Raw genomic sequence first — 24,267 nt, forward strand, 5'->3', positions numbered from 1 at the left:
ATTAATTCTTCATTATCGCTGCAAACGGAAGCTTCTGTTCTCTCCGTCTCGACATCTTGTGTGCTTAATGATATATTTTTTTATCTCAGGTATTTGTTACCACGGGGCATTTTACAGCCAGGGGACACTCTCCATCTGTAGCCTTCTATAATTAATACTTTCCTTCCCTTATCCCACTCAGCGACACAACTGCTGTGTTTTTCTTCACAAAGTAAAGATTTCTCTGAAATCCCCAGTCACCAAATAGACATCAGAGAGTAAACAGAGGTTTGTTATATCATCTGTCTTCCTGTTCTTTGAAACACAGTCTGCTTCTTCAGCTCAGATTGGAGTTTTGAGTGTAGGTGTGAATAACTACGTATGTATTACAGGTTATTCAATGGCAGCGTAAATAACATAAAACAAGATTTTTCATCATTCAGATTTTTTTTTAAACACTTCTTTTTGATCTTGTAAATAAACCTGATCAAGAATAAACAAACTGACTAAATGTATGTAGCGTTCAGCTCCAATTAAGGCAATCTACATTTAAAATTTACAGAAATGCAACTGACTGCAACAGTGACGACCAGATCAATAACTCATCACTCAGCCTGCAGAGCGACGGTCATCAGCGTACGGGACAGTCTGCAGGACCAGGTTTAATAAAGAGCTGAAGAGGGGAGTGAATGGGACAGATGCAGACTTTAATGTTCCCATGGGATCTTTGTGAAGGAGCAGAAATTAACATTTTGAAGGCTCCATGTGGACACAGCTTGGCAGAAATTGTGCCCTTTCACCTTCTAGTGGCAGGACGTTTGAAGACAGGGGAATTATTCAGTGGGAACTCACGAAGGACAGATAGCATATCCCCCGGCCTCAAACACTGATTGTTCAATCATAGCTCAGAGTCAGACACTGTGGGCTAACCAGACAAGGTAGGCTTTGGATTCCTCCACAAAACACTGTGCATGTGGCCAAAACCCACAACACAACAGCAAAATGTAAGGATTGTTTAGATGGCGTGATAATCTGCTCTAACATTAGCATGTCTGGCTGACTAGCTAGAACAAATCCTTGAAAGTGATTCAGATTGCCACCTCAGGGCCTGTGTTCAAGAAAGACTACCATTAAATAAAAAACATGCCATTTGCTTTATATATGAAAAGTCAAGCCTAAAAAGCTAAATGATACCAGTCTGATGTTACATTTTTACTTCTCATACTTATAAGATAATGACAAAGCTCTACACTGCAATACAAGAACCCTGTGGCTCCTTTAGTTGCATTTCTTCTACATGGATCATTAACTGGTGAGGATGCTGACTTATATTTTGGGACGTGTAAACGTCAGTTTCTTTTAGCATTATATCACGTATCCATCAATTGAGTATTTAACACCTTTCTATCAGTCAGCTTGAGACAAACTTCTCAACTTCAGTTGTCATTTCAGCCGGCAAGTTCAACATTTTCCCGCATGAAATGAAAAGCCTGCTTTTGTCTACCTCTGTGTGAAATCAGGGACCAAAGAACTGGTAAATCAATCACTGGTTATTATTGTAAACTGCATCGTGTGCCATGTGAGATTGGAAACTTTGACAGTCATAGCAACAGAAACTAAGGAAGGTCAAGTGGTTAATGAAGCCAAAGGATGAGACTGATTGAAAAAAACACAGCACTGCTTCATCAGTAATTGTTTGATGTTAAATGAGGGCTCTCACCTGTGTAGTCCTCAGGGCACTCGCAGGTGTAGCCACCCTCTCGGCTGCGACACACACCGTGAGCTCCGCAGGGTTTCGAGTAGCAGAGGTCGATCTCCGTCTCGCAGTAGTCTCCTGTGAAGCCGGGGGGACAGCGGCAGCGCAGCCCGGCGATGGGGTGGATGGGTCTGAACAGGATGGTGTCCGATGCAACAAACGGCGCCAGGCTGTCGAACTTCAGCACGGACACGCACTTCATGTAGTTCTCGCACGGCTCCCGAAGGCAGATGTTGTCGTCAAAGGGAAGAACTTCCTGCGAGGAGATCTTGGCGAGGAGGCTGCGGTTCAAGTACAGCCTCTCCTGCAGTTCCTCTGAGCCGAAAAACTCTCCTCCACCTCCACCTTCAGCTGCTCTCCCAGGTCTGTCCCCTGCGTGGCCGAGCCCTCCAGGCCGCTGGAGTCCCTCCCCCAACGCGGGCACAGCCACAGACAGGCTGACGTTGAGGATGCGAGCGCTGACGTCCGTGTCGTCTTGGATGTTAAAGATGACGACGTCTTCTGGGGCGGCAGACAGGACGCGCGCCACACCGTCCAGGAACTGGGCGAGCAGCAGGGAGAGGAAGTGCTCCTGGGAGGTGTTGGCCAGCCTCAACGTGATGCTGTTGGACAGCATTTCATCGGTGATGATGGTGACTTGGAGGATACACTGGGCTGATACCGAGTGGACACCATCTGAAAAAGACCAGAGGAAAAGCCAACGTCAGACTAATGGGCATCTTAATTCATATTTTGGATCAGTGGCTCAAAATAGTCTTTTATATAAAGGTAGTGAGGACGATGGTGACCCGTTGATGATTGGGTTGGATGAAGATGTACTATAGGTTTTATGTTGTTACTTGATGTACATTGCTTTATGTGTGATTTATTGATAATAAGAAACATAGAATATCACGAGACCCGTCCTTTAAACGGCAGGATGTTTTCATTTGAGATTATATTTAGGGATGAGTTAATGATCTTGAGTCTGGCAAAAAAACACCAGCGATTGCGGCACCAACACACGTAGCAGCTGCTACAACAGTGAATGCAGGATTGATGCAGGTACGGGAGGATTTATGCAACAGCTGCTCCTGCATCACTGGGTTCAGTTCAACAACACGATTGTTACCGTAAAACTGTAGCTTGTAATGTAGGACTTAACAGACCCAAATTGTACATCTATTGACACATTAATGATTATCAACACTTTTTTTTCTCATATTCCTGGCTTAGAATATTTTTTCTCATGTGCCAGAACAGATAACACGTATGCCAAGACTATGTGTATGTTTTCTTTCAATACATTCCAAGTTTCTAATCAGCAATTTCACGCCTGTGTTCACGCCTCCCTTCCTCTTTGCTTCGTCCGGAAGCAGAGATGCTACTTGATTATACATGCCATACTGAAAGCCTCGAGTCTCAAATTCAACGGTTACAGCATTTTTTCAACTCAGTAAATCTCGTCTTTTATCTCGTTGTTTCGATCCCGTTAATGTTTTATCTTCTATACATTCAGTCCTTTGGCTTTGACTGAAGACATGTAGTGTTTTGTCTGCTATTATACAGTAGCTCTTGACTGTACAATACATTAATTCCCGTGTTAGGCCTTTATCAACCGAGTCAGCCTCGTAATCTATGTTGCTGTTGGTAATTAAAAAGTAAATTATTCTGTTTCATTATGTTGCCTTAAGCCTATGTGCCCCATTTACATCGACTTTGTTATGCTTATTTTCTTGCTTGTTTTTCTACTGTAACCACATTTACAATAGAAAGAAAACTGCTCATCAGCTGAAAGTTACTGACAGCAGCAGTCAGAGGCCTGCTCACTGAGGAGTAACATTATAATGAAAACGGACTCGATCCTAAACCTTCCAATCGCAAAGAGCACAAAGGGAAGTTCTGTATGTTGCTAACAAGCACAAAACATTTGGATCTGAGTCTGCTGTCAGCAGACAGATAAAGACTGCAACAAATGTACAACTTGACCTGGATCAGTGAGCCAGAGATGTTGAAGTACGCACTGAGCTCTCTGCCCAGTGACAAGAAGTCACAGTCGTCCCGTATTCACATAACAAACAGTTTACTTTGGGCCTGTCTAAAGTGATGCTTCCCATTACCGGATATCATATCCCAGTTACCTCCAAACAATAACAAAACCTTGAATTATAACTTTGTCCCTTTTGGTGCTGCTATTAGATACGTACTACACAAAAATATAGCAGTGGGGAAGGAAAGTGTTTAAATTAAATTTGAAGTGCATGTATTAGAGTAACAGTAGTACAAGTCAGAAAGAAGTCAATGAATTGAATCTGTTACACATAAATATCTTGGTTAAGTTTGCAAACATTATCCTCCATACTGGTCGTAGCAGACCACATAAGGCTGTAGTAGTAATAATGAACTGAGAAATAGTGTGTTTTATTGCATATTCATTTAAGATTTTTATTTGTAAGTGGAGGATTTTGTCATTTCTCAGAAGTTAGTTTCACTCTAAGGTCACAGAGAGACCGATATCATTTTGTCCGTGTCACCGCTGGCCTGCAGTTTTCTGAAGCCTCAAGAGCAAACACAAAACAGGCTTAATGAAATCAAAAGTGTCACAAAAACAAGCCTCTCCCTCTAAAATAATCAATGGGACACTTTGTTTTGGGGCGTCTGGACGCCGGCCAGAGAGCAGAACCTGCGAGCAGGACTCGCACAAACAAACAGCATGGCCCAAAGTTACCAGATCCCTGTTTTGGCACTGGGCGAGTTTAAACGCTGAGTGCCAAGGGAGGGGAGAGGAAAGGGAAGAGAGGTGTGTGTGTGTGTGTGGGGGGGGGGGGGGGGGGGGGGGGGGGGGGTCATCAAGGAAAAGAGACAGAAGCATGTTTGACACGGCTTTAATCCTCCTGCTTTCAGTCAAGCGCTTCCAGCACAGTAATAATACAGGGCCTTAGCAGAGGAAGTGGGGATGAATCAAAGTACAGAGACGAGCTGGGTCACACTTTACTGTAAACACACACACAAACAGCCACACACACCTGTGTACACAAGAAAGGATTTGCATATAAGAGAGGACAACATAACGGGGAGCCACGACAAAGGCAGAGCAGTTCATAGTTCAGGCTCTGTTTTTTCAAAAAGAGAGAAACAACTCGAGCTAACATTTTTTAGCCATTATTTACAACTTAACATGTGTTTGAAGAACACTAAATTCTAAATATTTTTTATTAATTGTATTTAGGGCATCAACCAACAATTCCTTTAACTATGGATCAATGTGCTTATTATTTTTTCAAGTCAATTTGGTCTAAAAAATGAAAATAGTGAAAAAAGCCCATTTCAATCGGCCAGAGCTCAAGTTGACAAATTAGTTTTGTCCAATTAATGGTCAAAAACCTAAAGTTATTCAGTTGAATATCATAAAAGACTACAAAAAAAGCAAATAATAATATTTGAGAAGCTGAAGAAGAATATTTTTCATTTTTGTTTCAAACAATTGATCAATTATTGATATTTTCTGTCCATTGACTGATCATTTAATTGACCAATCGCATTGGCTCTACTTACAACATAAACTTTGTGTATTATATTACTTTGGTATCATATTTGTGACAATCAGATTTAAACAGTGACCTTAATGACCTGAAATAAAGAGTCTTAGTCAGCCACATATGACACACACATACAAAAGGCTGAATGAAATCAAGGTGAGTTCAACATGCAGTTTCAGTCTGTCTGTGAAAACAGTTTTATGATTATGTTTCCAGGTTTCAGACGGAGGAGTGTTTCAACTGTCGAGCCTCATGGGAAACAAATATAATACTGAACGCTGTACAGTAACACAGCACTTTTATTACATGTTCACAACAAGACACTGAAAGCCTTTCTAACCTGAAGAAACAAAGCAACAACAATCTAATCTCTCCCTCTGAAAGCGTTCTCTTCATCCATTCAGCTCATATTATAACCGATACTCTGCAGCAACAGTAGCCAGAAAACACACAGCTCTCAGCGAACAGGGGCTCTTAAAGGTTAGGCCAAGTATAAGGACAGACATCGCCTTAATTATGTCCTCTGCCAATGCGCATTCTTGGTCTGGAGCTCAGGCAGAGCTCCAGACGTAGACGCAGCGCTGGGAAACTGAGCGCGAGGAGAATCTCCTCTGAAAGGAACCAGACCATCCTTCAAAGAGGTCATTCTCCACGGAAGGATCCTTCGCTCAGGAACGGAGGGTAAGCGGAGCGTTTTGGGCCAAAAAGGAGGAAGAGGGGGATGCTTAGTTGGTGACGAGACAAGGTGCCAGTTCTGAAGTGTGACACTACTCTCAGCCCAGAGCTCGACCCTCTCTGGGCCTCTGGGTGCCAGGAATGCTCTCAGCTAGGAAGTGGCGCCAGGGAAAAGATTAAACACACAGTGTGGCTGCAGGACTGCCAAGACTGTGTATGGTATTGTATGTGTGTGTGTGTGTGTGTGTGTGTGTGTGTGTGTGTGTGTGTGTGTGTGTGTGTGTGTGTGTGTGGGTGTGTGTGGGTGTGTGGGTGGTGGAGGCGGTGATCCATACGTCAATACAGAAGAGAGTGTACATTGAAGCAGTGGAGGTTCAGTCATCACTGAAGTTGAAACAAGTTTCATGACATTCAAATAACATAAAAAAAAGTCTGTATGAAAGACTGGGATCACTCATTAAAAAACCTCAAAGGTCACCGATTTTTGTAAGTTTTGTGCTTTTATATCAGTTAGATGATCCATCAAAACGTGATAAAAAATGCCTCATCAAATACACATATCAAGGATGTTTTCGAGGCAGTGGGTCGTCTGCTTTCACCTTTTAAGCTCAAATCGTTTAGCATATAGACAGCATACTCTGAAGGTTGATTTTGGTCATATGAAATCAGGCAGATGCAGAGCCAAGAAATCCTACAAGACACCTCTGAAAACAAACATGTAAACAACACACAAAGGCCATGTTTGACTGCAGGTTGAGGCCTACACACACACACAGAGAACATAAATCATCAGCCAGGGGGTTGAGGAGGGGAGGTGTACAGCTTTTTATCGCTGAAATATTAATGAAACCCAGTTTCTTCCACCAAGAGAATCATGAACGACAAATAATCCACTGACACAATGTTATACAAATGCAGAGATCCTTTAGGATGAAGTGATTGCTATAAGGACAGTAAAACCAGGATATATTGATTTCTGTTTAAAACCTATGGGTCTTAGTGACTGGTGATAATAAACTGCTGAGAGAGACAGAGAGAGAGAGAACTAATCGAGGAGACCGGCCTAATTAGACCACAAAGTTACCATCAAATCTCCCAGTTGAATCCCAGAAAATGTCAACAAAGTCATTGTGGATAAAGATCGGAAGGACTGCGTGACCAAATTACTGAGGACAGAGACATCACCCACAACATCAGACAGAAACCCTGACCCTCTCCCTCAGAGCTTTGCCTGTCACAGCTCACCGGTTATTCGTGTTCTTCTCTCTCTGTTTTTAGATTGTATTGGGATTTTTGCTTTTTGTCTGTGTAGAGGAGAAAATTAAAGACAGAAGGAGACAAGAAGACAAGAAAGAGGCAGAGCTAAAATGTCTGTAAGTCTGAGCTGAAAAATGACGACTGTGTGGAACCATAAACTGTGTCCCAATCCAGGACGAAGCAACCGAAGGACGCAGCTTCACCTTCAGAGGACTGAAGGTTAGTGGGCTGAACTTGCCCCTCCTCTAAAGATAAGTCTGCAGAGAATTGAACACAGCATCAGTGCAGGTTTCTTCTGCCAGCCTCACAGAGAGACAAACTACTGTAGCATTAAAGTGGTCTTCATCAACTAAAAACAAAGATTGTGGTTGGAAAACAGCAGAAAATGAAATCCATGACACCCAGTTTAAGAGTTGTGATGTAAACAAGCGATGCACCGGGCTAATTTTAAACAGGCTTATAACTTAACAACTCCCGATCATAGTGAGTGTCTTGCTCAGAGGTACTTCAACAGGGCAGCTAGTCACAAACACAAGACCTCAAAACCTGACTGCTCCGCCTCCTGATGTGCAGGTTAAACACTGAGCCAATGAAAGCACCTTCCAGTTATTGTGAGGAGGGGAAACACATTAGATACACTATAAAAATACCATTTATCACCATGACAGTGGAGGTACGATAAATAATCGCACTCAAGCAGCTTTCTCGAGCAGCCATTCATCACATGTCCAACGGTTCCACGTAAAGAACGCCACAATCAAACAAAAACCCGTTAATTCTGTGATCCGGAGCGGCCGTTACTCCCTCAGAGGCAACTGTGTGTTTCTCCGCAGAAGTGTATCATGATGAGGGGGAACCTCCGGGTAAGAAGGTAATGATGTTGAGCAGAGCCTGTCTTAGTTGTTCAGCGTCAGTAAGCTACAGTATGTGCAGCACGCACCGAGTACTCACTACATCAAAGAGCGCAAAGCCGGGGTCACATTTCCAAGATCAATAGGGAGATCATAAATTAAAAATCACGTTGGAGGGATAAGGCCTGTGGATGTCTTTGCAGTTCACAGCCTTTATAGCTCCAAACAGCGAGCCGCTCTGCAAACTTGAAAGCCTTTAATGAGGTTATGAGAAATGAGCATGCAGACTGTTACTTCCTGATTGGTTGTTTGTTTCAGGACGGATCAGATCTGGCCTTAAACTACTACAAACTACTACCAGCTACTCACAGTGACGAATCAGAGTAAACTTCAAGAGCAGCTCAGAGCCAATCAGAGGCAGTAATTAACCCTATATCTGCCATATTTTTCTTCATTTTTCATTAAAAAATCCTTACATTTTACCTACTGATATGCAAAAACATATGCAAATGTATTTTTCTTTCAAAGTTCCTCTTGTTTTTGTTAAATCCTTAATATCTCTAGTAGAAGTTAACGTGAAATACATAATAATGTAATGCAGTGTGAGATACTGTGAGAGTTGAGGGGAGGGCGGAGGGAGAGACGTGAGGTAAAGATGCTGTTTGAGGTGAAAGGAACGGATGCTCTTGAAGCAATTAAGGTACTTAAAAACGTAGTCTGTACAGCAATCCTGAAGCCCATCAACTATCAGTCTGACAATGATAAGCCTCTGGGAGCAAAGGGCCAATAACTCCAAGTAGATCTCTCTGCAGGTGCACAGTAATACAGGACATGCCTACTCCATGATACGGTCCAGTTTGGTTTGGTTTAGGAGCAAAAACTACTGGTTGGTTTAGCAAAAGCTCGTCGTTTGGGTAAATAAGCCACAAAGTCTCTGGTCTAATATATTTATGATATATAAATACATAAATGGGGAGGAAATCAAAGGGAAATGGCAGACGTGGGAACGAGAAGAAAACTAAATTGGAGCAGGGAGGAAACTGCTGCCAGTCAACAGGGTACATATAATAAAAACATAATTAAAAGCAATTAGTATCGCAATGACAATTGCAGACATTAAATATGTATTGAAAGTCAATGCAAAATAAATATTTGCTTTATTTTCGTTGTTTGCACATCAGGAGAATGCAAACGACCTTTAAATGTTGAAATCCAATTTAGAAGTCTTAGACTACCTTATTCTGAAAAATGCTTTTTATGACTGGAAGAACAGCCGTCTCTGCAGAAATGAACAGACAGAACCACTGTTAACGAGCTACTACAGTCTGAAGCTACTGTCAAAAGTGTCATGTTTGCATATTGCTGACAAACACCACTCCGCCAAGTCCACACAAGGCCACAGAGAGACAACACATCCACACACACACACACACACACACACACACACACCAACCAAACAAACCACAGAGTTGTGAGCTGAGAGTGCAGTCCCTGTGGGGCCGACAACAGGACACAGTTTAATTTAATTACTATTAAATACTCTGCTCTCGGATCAGCCTGAGAATACCACACATTAATTACTGATGCACTTCTGCAGTTTGTGTCTGAGACTCTGACTAATGTACCACATTTCCTTCTGAAGCTTTTGCCTTCGTATTCAGAGATCAGCCGCTCAGTTGGGTCGTCACCGTGACATGTTTATGGCCAGTTTGAGATTAAACCTTACAGGTGCTGCGACCCGTCAACTGAACTGTAAATCTGGTCGAGAATGAAATGAAACGAAACTGAAACACTCGTTTAAAACTACAGAAAACAACTGGAGACACAACTGTTCAAACACACACTAAGTTAAACAAAAGAAAGGTGTAGCTTATGTAATGTTTGTGAAACACAAACTATTTCTATGAAGGTTCATTGAAGAAAATGCCCAAATACAATTACAAACTGACTAATATAACCAAAGTCATTGTTAAAGAGTATTTTTCTCTGCTTCATTGCGTTTTCATGTGAATTGATTGATTTTGTTCCACCAGATTGTGGACAGGAACAGAAAGCACCCAGCAGGACAACATGTTTAATCCTCATCTTCATACCAGTCAGCCAGCTGAGGTTCAATTAACACTCCAGTAAAGATGAAAGAGAAAAATCAGACACTAATGAGGGCTGATGTGGGTTAAAGACCGAGGGAGCAGGAGTTTAGTAGGATGTTGGAGCTCAGTGGCTCAGTGTTTAAAATAGTCTCATATCTTTTAGATCTTATCAGATGCCTTCTTCATTAAAACCGAGTGCACTCTGGCTGGTGTCGATTTAATTTAAAAGCTGGAATCTTAAGTCCCGGTCATCAAAAGGGAAGCCGTAAAATGTGGCCGGTGGGGGGACGGCCTGCTTGAATTAACCGGCGCTGAAAGGTGAAACACACTCAACTGCTGCCTGAAAGGAGACTGATGACTGGTTGGGGGCTGGAGGCTGAGGGGCGGGACAGGTTTTTTATCTCATCACCCCAAAACCCCCTCCCACCCTTCTCTCCTCTTCCTGACCCCCCACTAGACAAGCAACGGCCGACGCTGACACCCCACCACCACCACCACGCTCTCCATAAAACACTCCAACGACTCCCACCAGGCCTCCCCCTACAGCAGCACACATGACCATCAGAAATCAAGACCATGGCTCAATCACCACAACATGCTTTTCATGTGGATTTCTACAACACTGGGGTTATGAGTCCAAATTCCTCCAGCAAAGCCCTCCTACTCACTTCACTAGAACACTCTTGACTGGTCACCATCCAAATTTGATAACATTTACTGCAGTTATTCAGACTACAAATGAATGGTCAGGGTTAACTGGTCATTACATTTGATTAGATACATTTATCTTTACACGCCATGAGTCATCAAAAATATGCTGATGTTTAACAGGAAAAAATGCTAAATTTTGAGTCGGAAATTTCAACTGGAACGCTGCCAAGAAGTCGGATTTTTGACTCGGAAAGACGGATGAACCCCACCAACTCTTACCCCAAAAAAGAAAAGGAAACACAATTAGCATTTCTGTCTGTCTTAATTAAATCAGCTGTCCAAGTTCTATCTGTGGACATGTTGCTATGGTGTTTGAATGCGCAACAATACCAGCGCAATGTCTCAACTGGTATTATTAACAATGGCCACCAATGTTTAACTTGGCAGGAGAAAACCCATTAAGATTTACACTGTACTTGTCGTACCAGAACCATTCCCAGCACTGACTTCAGATGTACGAGTTAAATGGAATGAGGCATATTTATTACTTTTATACTCGTCTGGTCTACAATTTTTGTTACATCTTTTCAGCCAGGCTTTAACTGCTTCATTTGTTTAAAAACACCAAAACATGACTTTTTGAACAAAGCATAAAATGGGGGCTAAATCAACAAATAATAGGGACATACATTTTTTTTCACTGCTTTATTAAAATACAGAAAAATATACACCATCTACTATTATCCACTCTTATTTAAACACCATATTGTCTATAGCTTTAGAAGCCAAGGCTGTTGAGAAATTAGTAGCCTGGAGGGTAAAACATGCCATGAGGGCTGAGACAACGTTAAAGCTTCTCTAATCACCAAAAACAATATTTAACAACTCCTGCTTGAGGGAAAATTTCAGAGCACAATGAATGCAGACCAAAGCGGATTTGAGGTTTATTTAGGATAAAAGCTCCTCACCTCCGCCAGGTTGAGAACTGTGTTGTTGGTCAAATTTTTGGGAAAAAGCAGCAACACAAATTAAACATGTCTGAACAACCAACAGCTCGCGTACAACAGAACTTGCTAATATCACAAGGCGCGAATAGACAGCATGCTCGAACTCCCACGCAGCAGATCTGCTGTTATCTGTATCTGAGTGATGTCACATCAACACACACATTAAACTGAGCATCACAATACGCATACTTGCACTACGACAAGTATGCGTATGTTTGTGTGTGTTCATTTGTTTCACAACATAAGAATAAAACGGTTAAATAAATATTCATACGTATCTGACCTTGTTTTTGAAATAATAATTGAAAAAACAGTGCTGTGGCTGGATGTTGTATCTTCTTCTGCAGAGCAATTAGGCTTTACAAGTTAGCAAAAAGAACAAAGATCAGCTGTAATGATAACCACAACACAGCAACACCTAATTCTTTACAGTGCCTGTGAAGTCAATAATGAAAACTGCTGCTGTAGCTCAATGTCAACCCAAGGATTTCAATCCAGGGTAGTCTGAGCCAACCTGCAATTCCTGATTCCTCCATTCAGGAGGAAAGCTGACGACACCGAAGAGAGGCCATTCGTACTCATTTGCGGACCCCGCCACAGCATCCCCTGATGACATTTTCTGCTGTATCGGAAAACCACAAGAAGAGGACATTCCTCAGATTCTTCCACTATAGTGAAGCAGCTTTAGCGCCACAGAAAAGGACCTGAACTCCTCCAATCAGAACATTTGCATATCAAAGGAAAACTGCTGTCAGTGCAATAGTAAAGAGACATTAGCATGCAGAGTTGTGACCAAGCATGAGGCCGTTATTGAAACGCACCAATAGTCATTTGATAGATATTGGATACTTATTAACCAGCAGCACAATAACGACATTGTCCTTTATTAAGAAGCTTTAAAACGTAGCAGGAAACAACTCAAAGTCATGTTCCAGGTTTCAAACCAGTGCTAAAAAAAACACCTCAAGGGCAGTTATTTTAACTTATCCTGCCAGTTTAATGTTTGAACGCTGTCACAAGTAAACTATTTTTGGAAAGACAACAAATCAACAGAAGTGATGAAAGTTAAAAATACTAAAAAAGGATCCACCTTCATCTGAGTGAAAAGTATAAATAGTCGCTCTCATTCGTTGACCAATCACCAAACAGTGAAGCACAATAATACCACTGTAGCAGCTCACGAGGAAACCATCTGTTTCGTTAGCCTGACGCATTCTATAAATCAGACGGTGATGAAGCATCTCAGTCTCCTGCACGTCATGGTTCACCACCTCTACCAGTCACACCTCTGTCCTCCTGTCTAACAGCCTAGTGTTGACAGTTTGCACAGCAGAGTTGAAGCATATGAAACCAGGTCACTGTGACATCTCAGTACTAAATGAGTGCAGTGTAGCGTAAAGGTAACGGCCTGTTAGAGATCCGTCACATTCACAGTGTGATTTCTGTACTCCAGAGGAGGTCTGGAATTATTTTATTATGTCGTTATAGACCAGTGGTGCCCAAACATTTCCCCACAGCCCTGTGAGATGAACTCAAGTACGCCTTCAGCAACACCACACGTCATGTTGCAAATGTGGTTAATCAAACTCGTATTGAAGGAAAACTTCACTCACAAATTGATCATTTCTTTATCAATTACTCAACCTGTGTTACCTTGTGTTCCCGCATGGCTCCGCGGTGAACGAAGTATCCAAAACAGGAGAAAAGTCTTGATGAATTGAAGTAAACGGGGGCCGTGTTTCACAGCAACAAAACAATTTCAAAACATTGTTCAACACTTTTTAAAACACGTCAGACGAACGAGTAACGCAAGTATGAGACTGTTAATGCAAAAGTGTTTTAAATAGTACATTTTGATGCCTCTCTTGTTTTACTTTAGTTATGCTGTTGTTAAAAGCAGCCCCCATTTACTTCAATTCATCAAGACTTTTCTCGGTTTTTGGGTTCTCTGTTCACCGTGGAGGCACGAGATGAGATGAGAAGACTTCACGGTAACACTGGGTGAGTTATTGACACATTTTGGGGGTGAAATATTCCTTTAAACATTAATATTTATATAGAAGTGGATATTTTTAAAGATTTTTCTTAGTACAATTTAACTGTCACGGTTGCGGTCGGTTTGTTAAACTTTGCATTCACACTGCATTTGGAGCAGCCAAAATAGATACTTCAACCGTGTCCAGTAGCTTTAGCTAACTATCTAGTTTTCTCTTCACACACTCAATCGCATCAACTGGTGTTTCAGGAGTAATAGCAGACTCAATGTATGGGTCTATTTCTTTAATCAAATCAGAATTTCTGTATTTTTTCAAACTAGTTAGGGCTGCTCCACAAAATTCAATGTAGCCCCTGAGGTCTAAGAACCCCTGGTTGGGAATCACTGTACTAGAGCTTCATCATCATCACCATCATGTGCTCAGTCAGCGATTCGCTGAAGGGAAGACTTTACAAAAGGCCTGCATCAGACCGTACAGTAAATAGGATAATTCACGGATGAATAGCAGGCCCGGTAAAACTGTCATGAAGACAGCAGCACCGGGGTAAAACAAGTGGACACAAAGAGAGGAGGGGGCAGCCCCAGACAGGGCCCACTCCCATTGTCTGCTGGGATAGCGAGGACAATGCAGGACAACGCTGAGATATATGCAAGCACCACATGGCCTCACTTCAGCGATGCACCAACCCTAATCCCAAACACGATTTCCCCTCCTAACATTATAGATGATGTCATCCTCCCCCCTAATCACCCGCACCCTCACCCCACCTCATGTCCGCCGGACTTCAACGCGACCGAGCGTAGAGGCCGACAGGAAGATGTTCTGCTGCTGAGAAACAAGGCGGCAGAAAGAAATCGGATACCCTTTGAGCGCATCTGTGTCACAAATCAAAGAGCTTAAAGACGACACTATCATATCACCAAGAGCTCGGGGGCCTTCAAAACAAGGGGCCTCTGACATCTGTCACATGCAAGCCTAGACTTTATGCTGCATATGGAAAGTTTCTATCTGCGGTCAGGTGTCGGCTGACTTGCTGCATGTCCTGTAAAAATGCTTGCAGAGTAAAAGGCAGGACAGGTCAGTGTGTCCCAGAGCATTACAGGTCTAAAGAAAGCCTTACATGCTTCATTGGAAAGAGGGAGAGGGTGACAGTCGCTCTTTAGAACTTTATGTGCCTCCCCTCCCCCCCATCTTCAATTTACAAAAGGGACCTTACCCCTCGTCCCCACCCACAAGGAATTTCTCAGGCATTGCTAGGTTCACCATGACAACTGGGTGCTTAACAAAGCATTTCTCTTAGGCATTCTTCCTTTCACAAGGGAGAGGGGGGGGACAACAGTCAAAGGAGGGAGAGACAGAGAGAGAGGAGGGGGGGGGGGGGGTAAAGAGGGAGGGTGGAGGATCTTGAAATGATGGGAGGGAACCATGGAGGTTGCAGGGGTGAGAGCTATAGACCCGGGTAGATATAGGAGAAAAATGGGGAATGGTGACAGGCAGACAAAAAGGGGGAAAGAGAAACAGGATCAAGGTGATAGGTGATGTTAAAGGGAGGAAAGAGAAGAGAAACAGTGCTACAAACATTCCAAGCAAGCCTGCAAGTGTGACTAACGCCGTCCTGGGAGGCTCACGAAGAATGAAAAGAGCGCATTACCGATGACTCCAGTCGCACTAAACACGGGCGAGCGTTTGCAAGCTGTGACTCTGAATCCTGTGAATCAACCATGAGGCTAACAGAAATTCATCACCCATTAAGAACGCAGAAATCAAAGGTGCGCTCCGCTTGAGTGAAATAATAACATGATGGCGAGGAGAGAAGCAATCAGAGAGGTCCAGCTGTTGGAAGCCACACACACACACACACACACACACACACACACACACACACACCAGATTTGTGCAGCTTGATGGGCTAGTGTTACAGAAGACAAACCCCTGAGAAAGTCCCTCCACAGACGGCCTAAAGGTGTAATAGATTATAATGAAATTACGCTGGCTGTGAATGTCTTACTTATACAATATGTAATGGAGCAGAGTCTCCTCCATTAAAATTCCAGTCTTGCAGCATAATCTTATGCGAGGATGGCAAAGGGCAGGGGGCAAAGGGGGTCTAAGAAAATATAAAAACACATTCAACCACATAGAATACTTGCGTCTATCCTGTATCTGATTGGGGAAAAACTGAGAATCTAAATATTTTAAACAAGTTCTGAAATCAGCAAGTAATCTTTGAGAAACCGACAACTTGATAATCGTATTCATTGTTTGCTCCAGTTAGTTGGGCTGAATGCCAACAAGTTTGGCTCAGGCGAGTTTGACAACGACGCAGTTTAACCTTGGAGCATCCACAGACAACTTAGACGTACATTTGAAACTCAGAAGGGTCTCTCTCCCGTCCCCACAGTGACCAGAGCCAGAAAATATCTGCTGTCCACCATGTAATTTGAGCGTCTGTACAACCTGCAGTGTGATGTGAGCTGAATCAAACTGCCATCATTAGTTCTGGAGGCGTGTTTGTCTGCTATATCTCTGCATTGGTGTTTGCAAAGTAAGCATGCAGGGCACGGTATTGGCTTGGATTCAGAATTTGATTAAAACAAGGACAAAGTGTCCTCATGACAGTAATAATGATGTATATATTTTATATTTGCCAAACAGGAGGTGCGTCACTCCTACAGTCACTGTATAATGCAAACAGGAATTGACACATCAACATAATAACGACAAAACAAATCGACCTCAAATTTAAATTAAAAAGCACAACATGTTCAAAATGAAGGATAATGAAGGATTAGCAATAGTTTCTATATGGAAATTAACAAGGCTTTAAGGATGAAAGGAAAGCAGGGGAAAAAATTCTTTGCCATCAAATGCAAACACCTATTTATGCAGGCTCACGCTTGCCTGGGAGCAGTAGATCAGCCCCTGAGTATGTCAACACTGGTCCGACAGATCCCAGGATACAGATGCAGCAAATCTAATCCCTCAGACGACAACCAGCCTCTCAATTCTGCAGTGTGACCACAATTCTCTTCATAATACAGAAGTGACAAACGATGAATATTATCATCACATATGGCAGTTTTGTTGTCAACATGGGAGAAATGCGAGCTAGAATTCAACAGATCCCTAAAATCTGGAATCAGTTTCAGTACAACACAAACTAATTCACACATTACTTGAATATGAGTTTATCGTTCTCCTTCCTCGCATTTAGAAAGGAGACAGGCCCAACGCCGGCACACTACTGCTGGAAATCGGACTCCTTAACGTCATTAAGTAGTTATAATCATTAATGTATGCATTGCACACAGCCAGTGCACAATAAATTAGCAGGATGTCCGGGGTTATGTGATTGTCAGATGTGTTTTTAAGTGCCTGCTTATGGTGTTAAATGACTATAGTGCCAATCTGAATTGCAATATTCTGTGTTAGAGGATTAGTCAATTTATAGATAAAAAAAACCTTTAACATAAAAAAGGGATTTTCATATGTATTAACAGGCTTTGTTGCAAAGATCAATTCCCAGTGGTTCTTGTAATTTTTATTGTAATCAATGCAGTAAATTTGACTCACGCTGTGCTGCTTTAAATATGACGCAATGAGTGCACGGCCAGAGTGCAATCGGGTAGGTAGGCGGTTCAAACGGGCTTATTACAGTCCTGTGACAGCCAGAGATAGCCGACTGGATTTTTACCGAAACCCTATTGAGTTTGTGGCTACATTTGTCTTCTTTTTTTTGTCAGTGCATTGGATTAATTGATTGGTTTTAAGATCTAATATTATCTGAAAACGAATTACTGTACGTCAAGGATTTGAGGTAATGTAATGAATTATAGTATACCGAATACAACTTTAAGAAGATCCTCCTGACCTGTGGATTATTTAAAGGTTACCTTCCCAAAGCTACTGCATAGGACACTCTTTAAACTTGAAGCAAAGTGTAGTTACATTTGAACCGTTGCATCCATTTCAGTCTGAAGAGCAGTGCTCAGAAACGATGTTAATCACAGTCAAACAACATTCAAAAGAGCCCATCAAATACCGTCCATCATAAGGGGCCTCTTAAACGGCAGCATGAAGAGACAGATAATAGGAAGACTTGGGAGGTCCCTGGAGGGAGAAGCCTTTGAAAATTGGGGTCAGCAGCATCTATTGGAGGAGCTCATCTTCCTACCCCATCTCCTCCTCCAACAGCCCGTCTACAGGCTTTCCTGCTCCGTTACAGTACAACTGTATTCTCCAACATGCTTCCAGTTTACTCAACTGCAACTTCACCCCCTTCCCCCTCTGTCCTCCTGCCTCCCTCCATCTCCTTCTGTCTCCTGCAGAGGTGCTGACACATAAACCCCAGCAGGTGCTGGACGCGCTGAGGAGACACGGCCTCTAATTGGTCCTTGGTGGAGTCACAGCTGTTGCCCCCAACCACGGCCTGGTATGAGCTGTAGCCCCTGAATCGACAGCCTACTATTGTTCTCCAGAGAGGCAAAGCTCAGCTCCAATCCATTAAAACGACTACTCACTCAATCCATACAGTATCTGCTACTCAGTGTCAAGTCATCAACCAATACGAAAACATTTCCACTCTTTCAGTGAAAGCTTCCTACCAGCCTTAATCCTCACCTTTCTTATCAGATTTCATCTTAAACCGACCTCTTAATAATGTCCCCTGGTTCCATTTCCCTCTCTCTCAGACTGTGCCAAGGTCAAAGAGAAGGCAGATTTACAGCGGTTCACACTGCGTCAAATAATCTCCAACGGAGGGTTAAAACAACACACCCACTCTCTCAGTGGGTGTAATTCAAGTTCAGTCACATTTTTAGGGCAAATAAAACTCTGTAATTTGTGCTGGCATGTCAAATTAAAAGGTTCAAGGAACGCAGGCGGTTTAAGACATGCAGGTTGGGAGAGACAACACCAGCAACTGTTCTGGATCTTCATCACCCAAAACAGTGGACCAAACGGTGATTTAAATCGTAACCAACTCTTGTTATCTCTAAATACACCGTCAGACCAGAATCCTCAGCCTCAAACACATTTGAGCCGGGAACCCTGAGAGCTATAAAAATGCTCTCTCTGTCAGATTAGCACAAGAACAAAACAAGCCAGCCAAACAATACAACACTTAAAGAACATCAACTATTCATTTTGACTCAAAGCAAGTGATAGAAATAGAACATAATTGAATTAGGTCTTTCACAGTATGTGTGTGTGTGTGTGTGTGTGTGTGGGGGGGGGGGGGGGGGGGGGGTCTCTGTAATTTTTTGGACCTCTCATTGAGGAGCTATGATGGGCAATTAGGCACATCAGTCTGCCCACTGTAGTGTGGATGCCACAAGATAAAGACGTGCTCAGACAGCTATTTAAATCTATTCAATAGACGGAGCTAAATTAGGCTTGTGTAAACAAGAAAGCTCCTCAATGAGAAGTCCAAAAAATTACAGAGACCCCCCCACCCCCACACACACAAACACTCACCAAATGAAACTATTTACCTAACAGGCTTTGAATGCTTAAATATATCTTTGTGACTTGGTGCTCTGAGTGATTTTTTGGACGGGGGGGGGGGGGGGGGGGGGGAATGTGGAGTGGCTTACAAATATCCTGCAGTGAAAATTAATCCTCCTTCATGAATATTTCTATAATAGGGAAATCAATCGGGAACACTGAAGCCAAGAAAGACATAGTTAAGTCGCAATCACTTCCATTATCCGGTAAAGTGAAGCGGAAATGTAAATGAAGAGACAGGACATGTTAATGGGAATACAGTAGGAACACACCTTCTCCTGTCACTGGGTGGAGCAATAACAAAGAGTTATCTAACAGTCTCACCTGACACTGAGATCCTCATGGAGGCCTCCAGGGGCCGGTTGTTATCCAGGGCCGGGCTCAGCTGGATCTCTCCCGTGCTTTGGTTCAGGAGGACCAAGTTCAGCTCGTTTCCCACCTCGAAGCTGTAGTGGAGCTGGTCCGAGACGTCGGGGTCGTGTGCGGGGATGCGTCCGATCACTCCAGTGGGGAAGCTGCTCGATTTGTCCGTCACGTAGTTGTTGAAGATGATCTGGAAGTTTTTCAGCATGGGAACGTTGTCGTTCTTGTCGACAAGTTTGATGTGGACTGTGGCGCGGCTGACCAGAGGCGCAGAGGTGGCCTGGACCACAATTATATACTCAGATATTGTCTCATAGTCCAGGTCTATCAATGCAGTCAGTTCTCCAGAGAAGATGTCCAGCTGGAACACCTCTGGGATGTTTCCCTCCACTATCTGGTACATAATCTGTGCATTGCTGCCTTCGTCTGGATCTGTGGCTAATACATGTGCAACCATAACGCCTATGGGGCTGTTCTCCTCCACCATGATGTCAAACTCGTCTTTCTCAAACACAGGGGGGTTGTCATTCACATCTAGGATTGTTACTTGGATGTTAACGGCTGTTTTCAGAGCAGGAACACCTTTATCTACAGCAAACGCCTGCAGGCTGTAAACGGGCACGTTCTCTCTGTCTAATCTGCGCAGTGTGCGGACAATGCCAGAGGTGGATTCAATTATGAAATCTCCTTCGCCATCCTCACCCCCCTGGAAGGTGTAGAAGACGCGGCCATTGAGCCCAGAGTCTCTATCAGTGGCAGAGACCTGGACCACGCTGGTGAACACCGGCACATCCTCCATGACGGAGCCCACATAGCGGTCTCTGAGGAAGCGGGGCGAGTTGTCGTTGACGTCGTTCACCAGTATCTCCAGGTAGGTGGTATCGGACTTCTGTGGGATGCCATTATCTCGAGCAGTGATGGCTAGCGTATAGGAGACCTGGTCCTCATAGTCCAGCTCCATCTGTGTGGTGACAGCTCCCGTGTCGGAGTCGATGTCAAACTGAGGCATGCTGTCATCCATGTAGTAGGTGATGCGTGCGTTCTCGCCTGTATCTTCATCCGTGGCACTTATTAACACAACAGTGGTGCCGACAGGCCTGTCCTCGTTGATGTTGACGGTGTAATGTGAGCTCTGAAACACAGGTCGGTGTGTGTTGGCGTCAGTGACGTTGACAAACACTTTAGCGGTGTCAAGGCGCGTGCCGTCACTCGCAGTGACAGTCAGGGCAAACTGCCGTTCTAGTTTGTAGTCTAAAGGCAGCGCCAGCGTGATGAGCCCCCCTCCACTCTGACTCGTGATGGAGAATCTGTTGCGGGTGTTTCCGCTGGATATCTGATAGGTCACCACACTGTTGATGTCCTGGTCCACAGCTGACACTGTCACCACGCTGGTCCCCACGGTTGCATCTTCATTAAGCCGCATGTAATATGCCTTCTGAGTGAACTCTGGGTTGTTGTCGTTGACGTCTAGAATGGTCATGCTGATGCTGGCAGAGGAGGACATGATAGGGTAGCCGTGATCTCGGGCCTCCACTCCAAAGTTGTAAAAATCGACACTCTCCCTGTCCAGCTCGGCTGCCACTACAATCCACCCCGTGCTGTTGTTGATGGAGAAGGGGAAGTTTGGGGTGGTTTCGGTGAGGTGATACTCCAGCCTGGAGTTGTCGCCAGAGTCTGCATCCACTGCTTGGATGTGGATGATGGAGTAGCCCAGCGGCACGTTCTCCAGCACGGTGGCCTGGAATGGAGTGCTGACAAAAATGGGGGCGTTGTCGTTGACATCCAGCACCTGCACCGTAACCAGGCCACTGATGTTGGAGAGCGGGGGGCGTCCCCCATCCTGAGCCCTGATTCTTAGAGTGTATTCTTTGTTCGCCTCGTAATCCAGGTGACTCACCAGGTCTATGTTACCTGTCTGAGCATCAATATAAAACTGTCCCCGGGTGTTTCCGCTCATGATGCTGAAGTGAACGACGGCGTTGCTCCCTCTGTCCCGGTCTGTGGCGGTGACCTGCAGGATCTCTGTGTTAGGGGTCATGTCCTCTGGCACCCGGACCACATAGCGTTTCTCACTGAACTGGGGAGCATTATCGTTGTCATCCTCAACCACAATGTTAACAGTAGCTGTGGCGCTGCGGGGCCCGGGGTCACGTCCTTGGTCATTTGCCTCAACTAGCAGCATATAGGCTTCCACCTCCTCTCTGTCTACCAGGCCTTTGGTGCGGATTACACCAGACCTCGAATCAATCTCAAACACATCATTGGACCCGTTGCTGTTGATGATGCGGTAAAGGATGTTACCATTAACAGGTGCGTCCCCATCCGTGGCCCTCACAGTTAACACCTCATAGCTTATTTCTAGATTCTCCCTGATGCTTTCCTTGTACTCGTACTGCTCAAACACGGGGTCATGATCATTGGTGTCTCTGACTGTGATAGTGAGGGTGGCCATGGCCGTGCGACGGGGCGTGCCGTGGTCGACTGCGGTCACACGGAACACATGGGTGTCTTTAGTCTCCCGGTCCAGCACCTCTACTGTGAACACGGCACCGTTGGCCGGGTCCACAGCAAAGAGATTGTTGGAGCGGCTATCAAAGAGAGCTTCTATAAAATACTCCAGCCTTCCCGCCTCCCCCTCATCCACATCTACTGCTTTCAGAACAACAACCGAAGTCCCAGCAGGCTTATTCTCTGCCACAGACACTTGGTACATAGGAGGTTGAAACTGAGGGCTGCTGTTGACACTTCTCCTCCTCCTGCTCACAATCCCTGAATCAGACCGAGCTGCCTTTTCCAACAGCGTCCCTAAGTGGCCCTGCCTGAAGGGGCCCTGCCCCACACGCCAGTGGACAGAGATGGGGTTGACTTTAGCGCTCAGTCCCTCTCCTGTGAGCACATCACAGAGCAGGTCCAGCTCCACGAGTGTGTCCTGCCCCCAGCACAGCGTCTGGGACACAAACAAGTCCCCCTCAGAGAAGTAAAAGTCCCGACTGTTGGTGACTTTGCAGCGGATCGGGGCTCCGGGTAGCAGACCCCCCACTGCAAATAAAGCAGAGCCTGCTTGGTGGCACTCTGTGCGTTGGTGGCTGTGGGTGCTCAACAAACTGAGCACCTCCATGTCCCACTGAGGTTTTCTTTTTCGCTTGTTTGAACAGTTCCTACCGTGAACATGCACGTCGTACTGGCTGGTGAGGAGATGCCTGTAGCCGGAGTCCGTGCAGTCAGCCACGGTGTACACGGTGAAGGGGTTGGAGCGCAGCGAGGCGCACTTTACCGAGTCCGAAACAAACACAATGCCCGCCGCTGCGTCTGTCCCCAGAAAGCGCTCCGTGAATTTGGGAGCGAGTACCTGATCCAAAGCGCACCGTGCGCCCCGCTCCGCGCCGGCCACCACCGTCCTTAGCCCCACATCCTCACTGATGTGAACAGTGTAACAACGCGCCAGCGACACCAGTTTACACCACCAGAAAATCAACAACAAATCCCATTTAACGAAGTGCATCGCTCCTCAGTTTGTGTTCTACCGGGTCTCCGAGTGGGAATCTCTGCAGCTCCCTATTCCGTTAAACTTTCCGCCTGTGAGTTTCCCTTTGTTGCAGAGGAGCCATGCTCTCAGCGGGCGCACTTCTCTCCGGTCACTCCGGCTGATTTGAAGAGGTAGACCCGCAGTAACCTTGTCCGGAGCGGCTCTCACTCACTCACTCACGCCGGCAGCAAAAACAGCAGCAGCACCTCCACTCGATCCGAATAACTCCGCTTGAATGGTGAAAATGGCTCCAGCTCCCCCTGCGCCTCAAGGCTCCTCATTATCATAAACCTGTGTGTGTGTGTGTTTGTGTGTGAGAGAGATAGAGAGAGAGGGAGAGCGAGAGAGAAAGAGAGAGAGAGAAACAGGTCTTAGGGGTCTAAGGAATTGACAATTGATACCCTGATAAATGGTAACTTCCTAAAAGCTTCAATCATGAACCGAAAACAACAAAAACAAGACTTTCATATCGTTCACTTGACATCATTGTATGTAAATATGTTATTGCTTGCCACGTTTGAATAATTCAGCTGTATGTACTGCCAGTGTTATCTTTAAATTATTTTGGTTTTATTTAAGTTTTTAATAGTCTAAGAAAATACAACACTTTGAATGGCCAAGAGATAGCTCTGTGGTAGCACATAACAACCCCAAACCAATATTATTTCATCGGTAACAATATGTTCACATATACTTTAGCCACCACCTCTCACAAAGGGTTTACTCATTAACTGGCAGACATTCCTCAAATGGTAGGTGGGTAGCGTTTTAACCCAACATAATGAGAGGCAGGTTGTTCTTTCACCAGATGACCAGCGTTCAGAAACCTTCGAAAAAAGCACAATTTACACTTAGTCCACGAATTTCTACTATTTTGAGTTCATCTGTTGTTTTCAGATCACTTTTCCGTTTTAAAAACGGGAGCTGTAAATATTATAAGGTCGACTCTGTTAGAGTAAGATACATATGGAATAAAACATATAACTGCATTTAGATTGAATACAGACAAGTGAAATCTTTGATAAAGACCGTGAAACTTGGAGCTTGGCTGATGTGCTGAACGTCACTGACACCTGGTGGACAAACGGCAGT

At 44.3% G+C, this 24,267-nt stretch overlaps 1 protein-coding gene across 1 annotated transcript in view; it reads right to left on the bottom strand.

Moving 5' to 3' along the window:
- The window catches only part of celsr2 (cadherin, EGF LAG seven-pass G-type receptor 2), a 56,286-nt gene extending 33,135 nt beyond the window's left edge, over nucleotides 1-23,151 (bottom strand). Inside the window, exons 1-2 of the mRNA XM_076110702.1 lie at nucleotides 19,611-23,151; nucleotides 1,700-2,410 (exon numbers count right to left, since the gene is read on the bottom strand). Of these exons, the coding sequence (XP_075966817.1) occupies nucleotides 1,700-2,410; nucleotides 19,611-23,151 (4,252 nt within the window). The remainder of the gene's footprint in view (nucleotides 1-1,699; nucleotides 2,411-19,610) is intronic.
- Nucleotides 23,152-24,267: the final 1,116 nt, after the last annotated feature.

Source organism: Anarhichas minor, unplaced genomic scaffold (genome assembly GCF_050575085.1).
Source record: "Anarhichas minor isolate MPS153535 unplaced genomic scaffold, ASM5057508v1 ptg000043l, whole genome shotgun sequence".
Taxonomy (NCBI): Eukaryota; Metazoa; Chordata; class Actinopteri; order Perciformes; family Anarhichadidae; genus Anarhichas; species Anarhichas minor.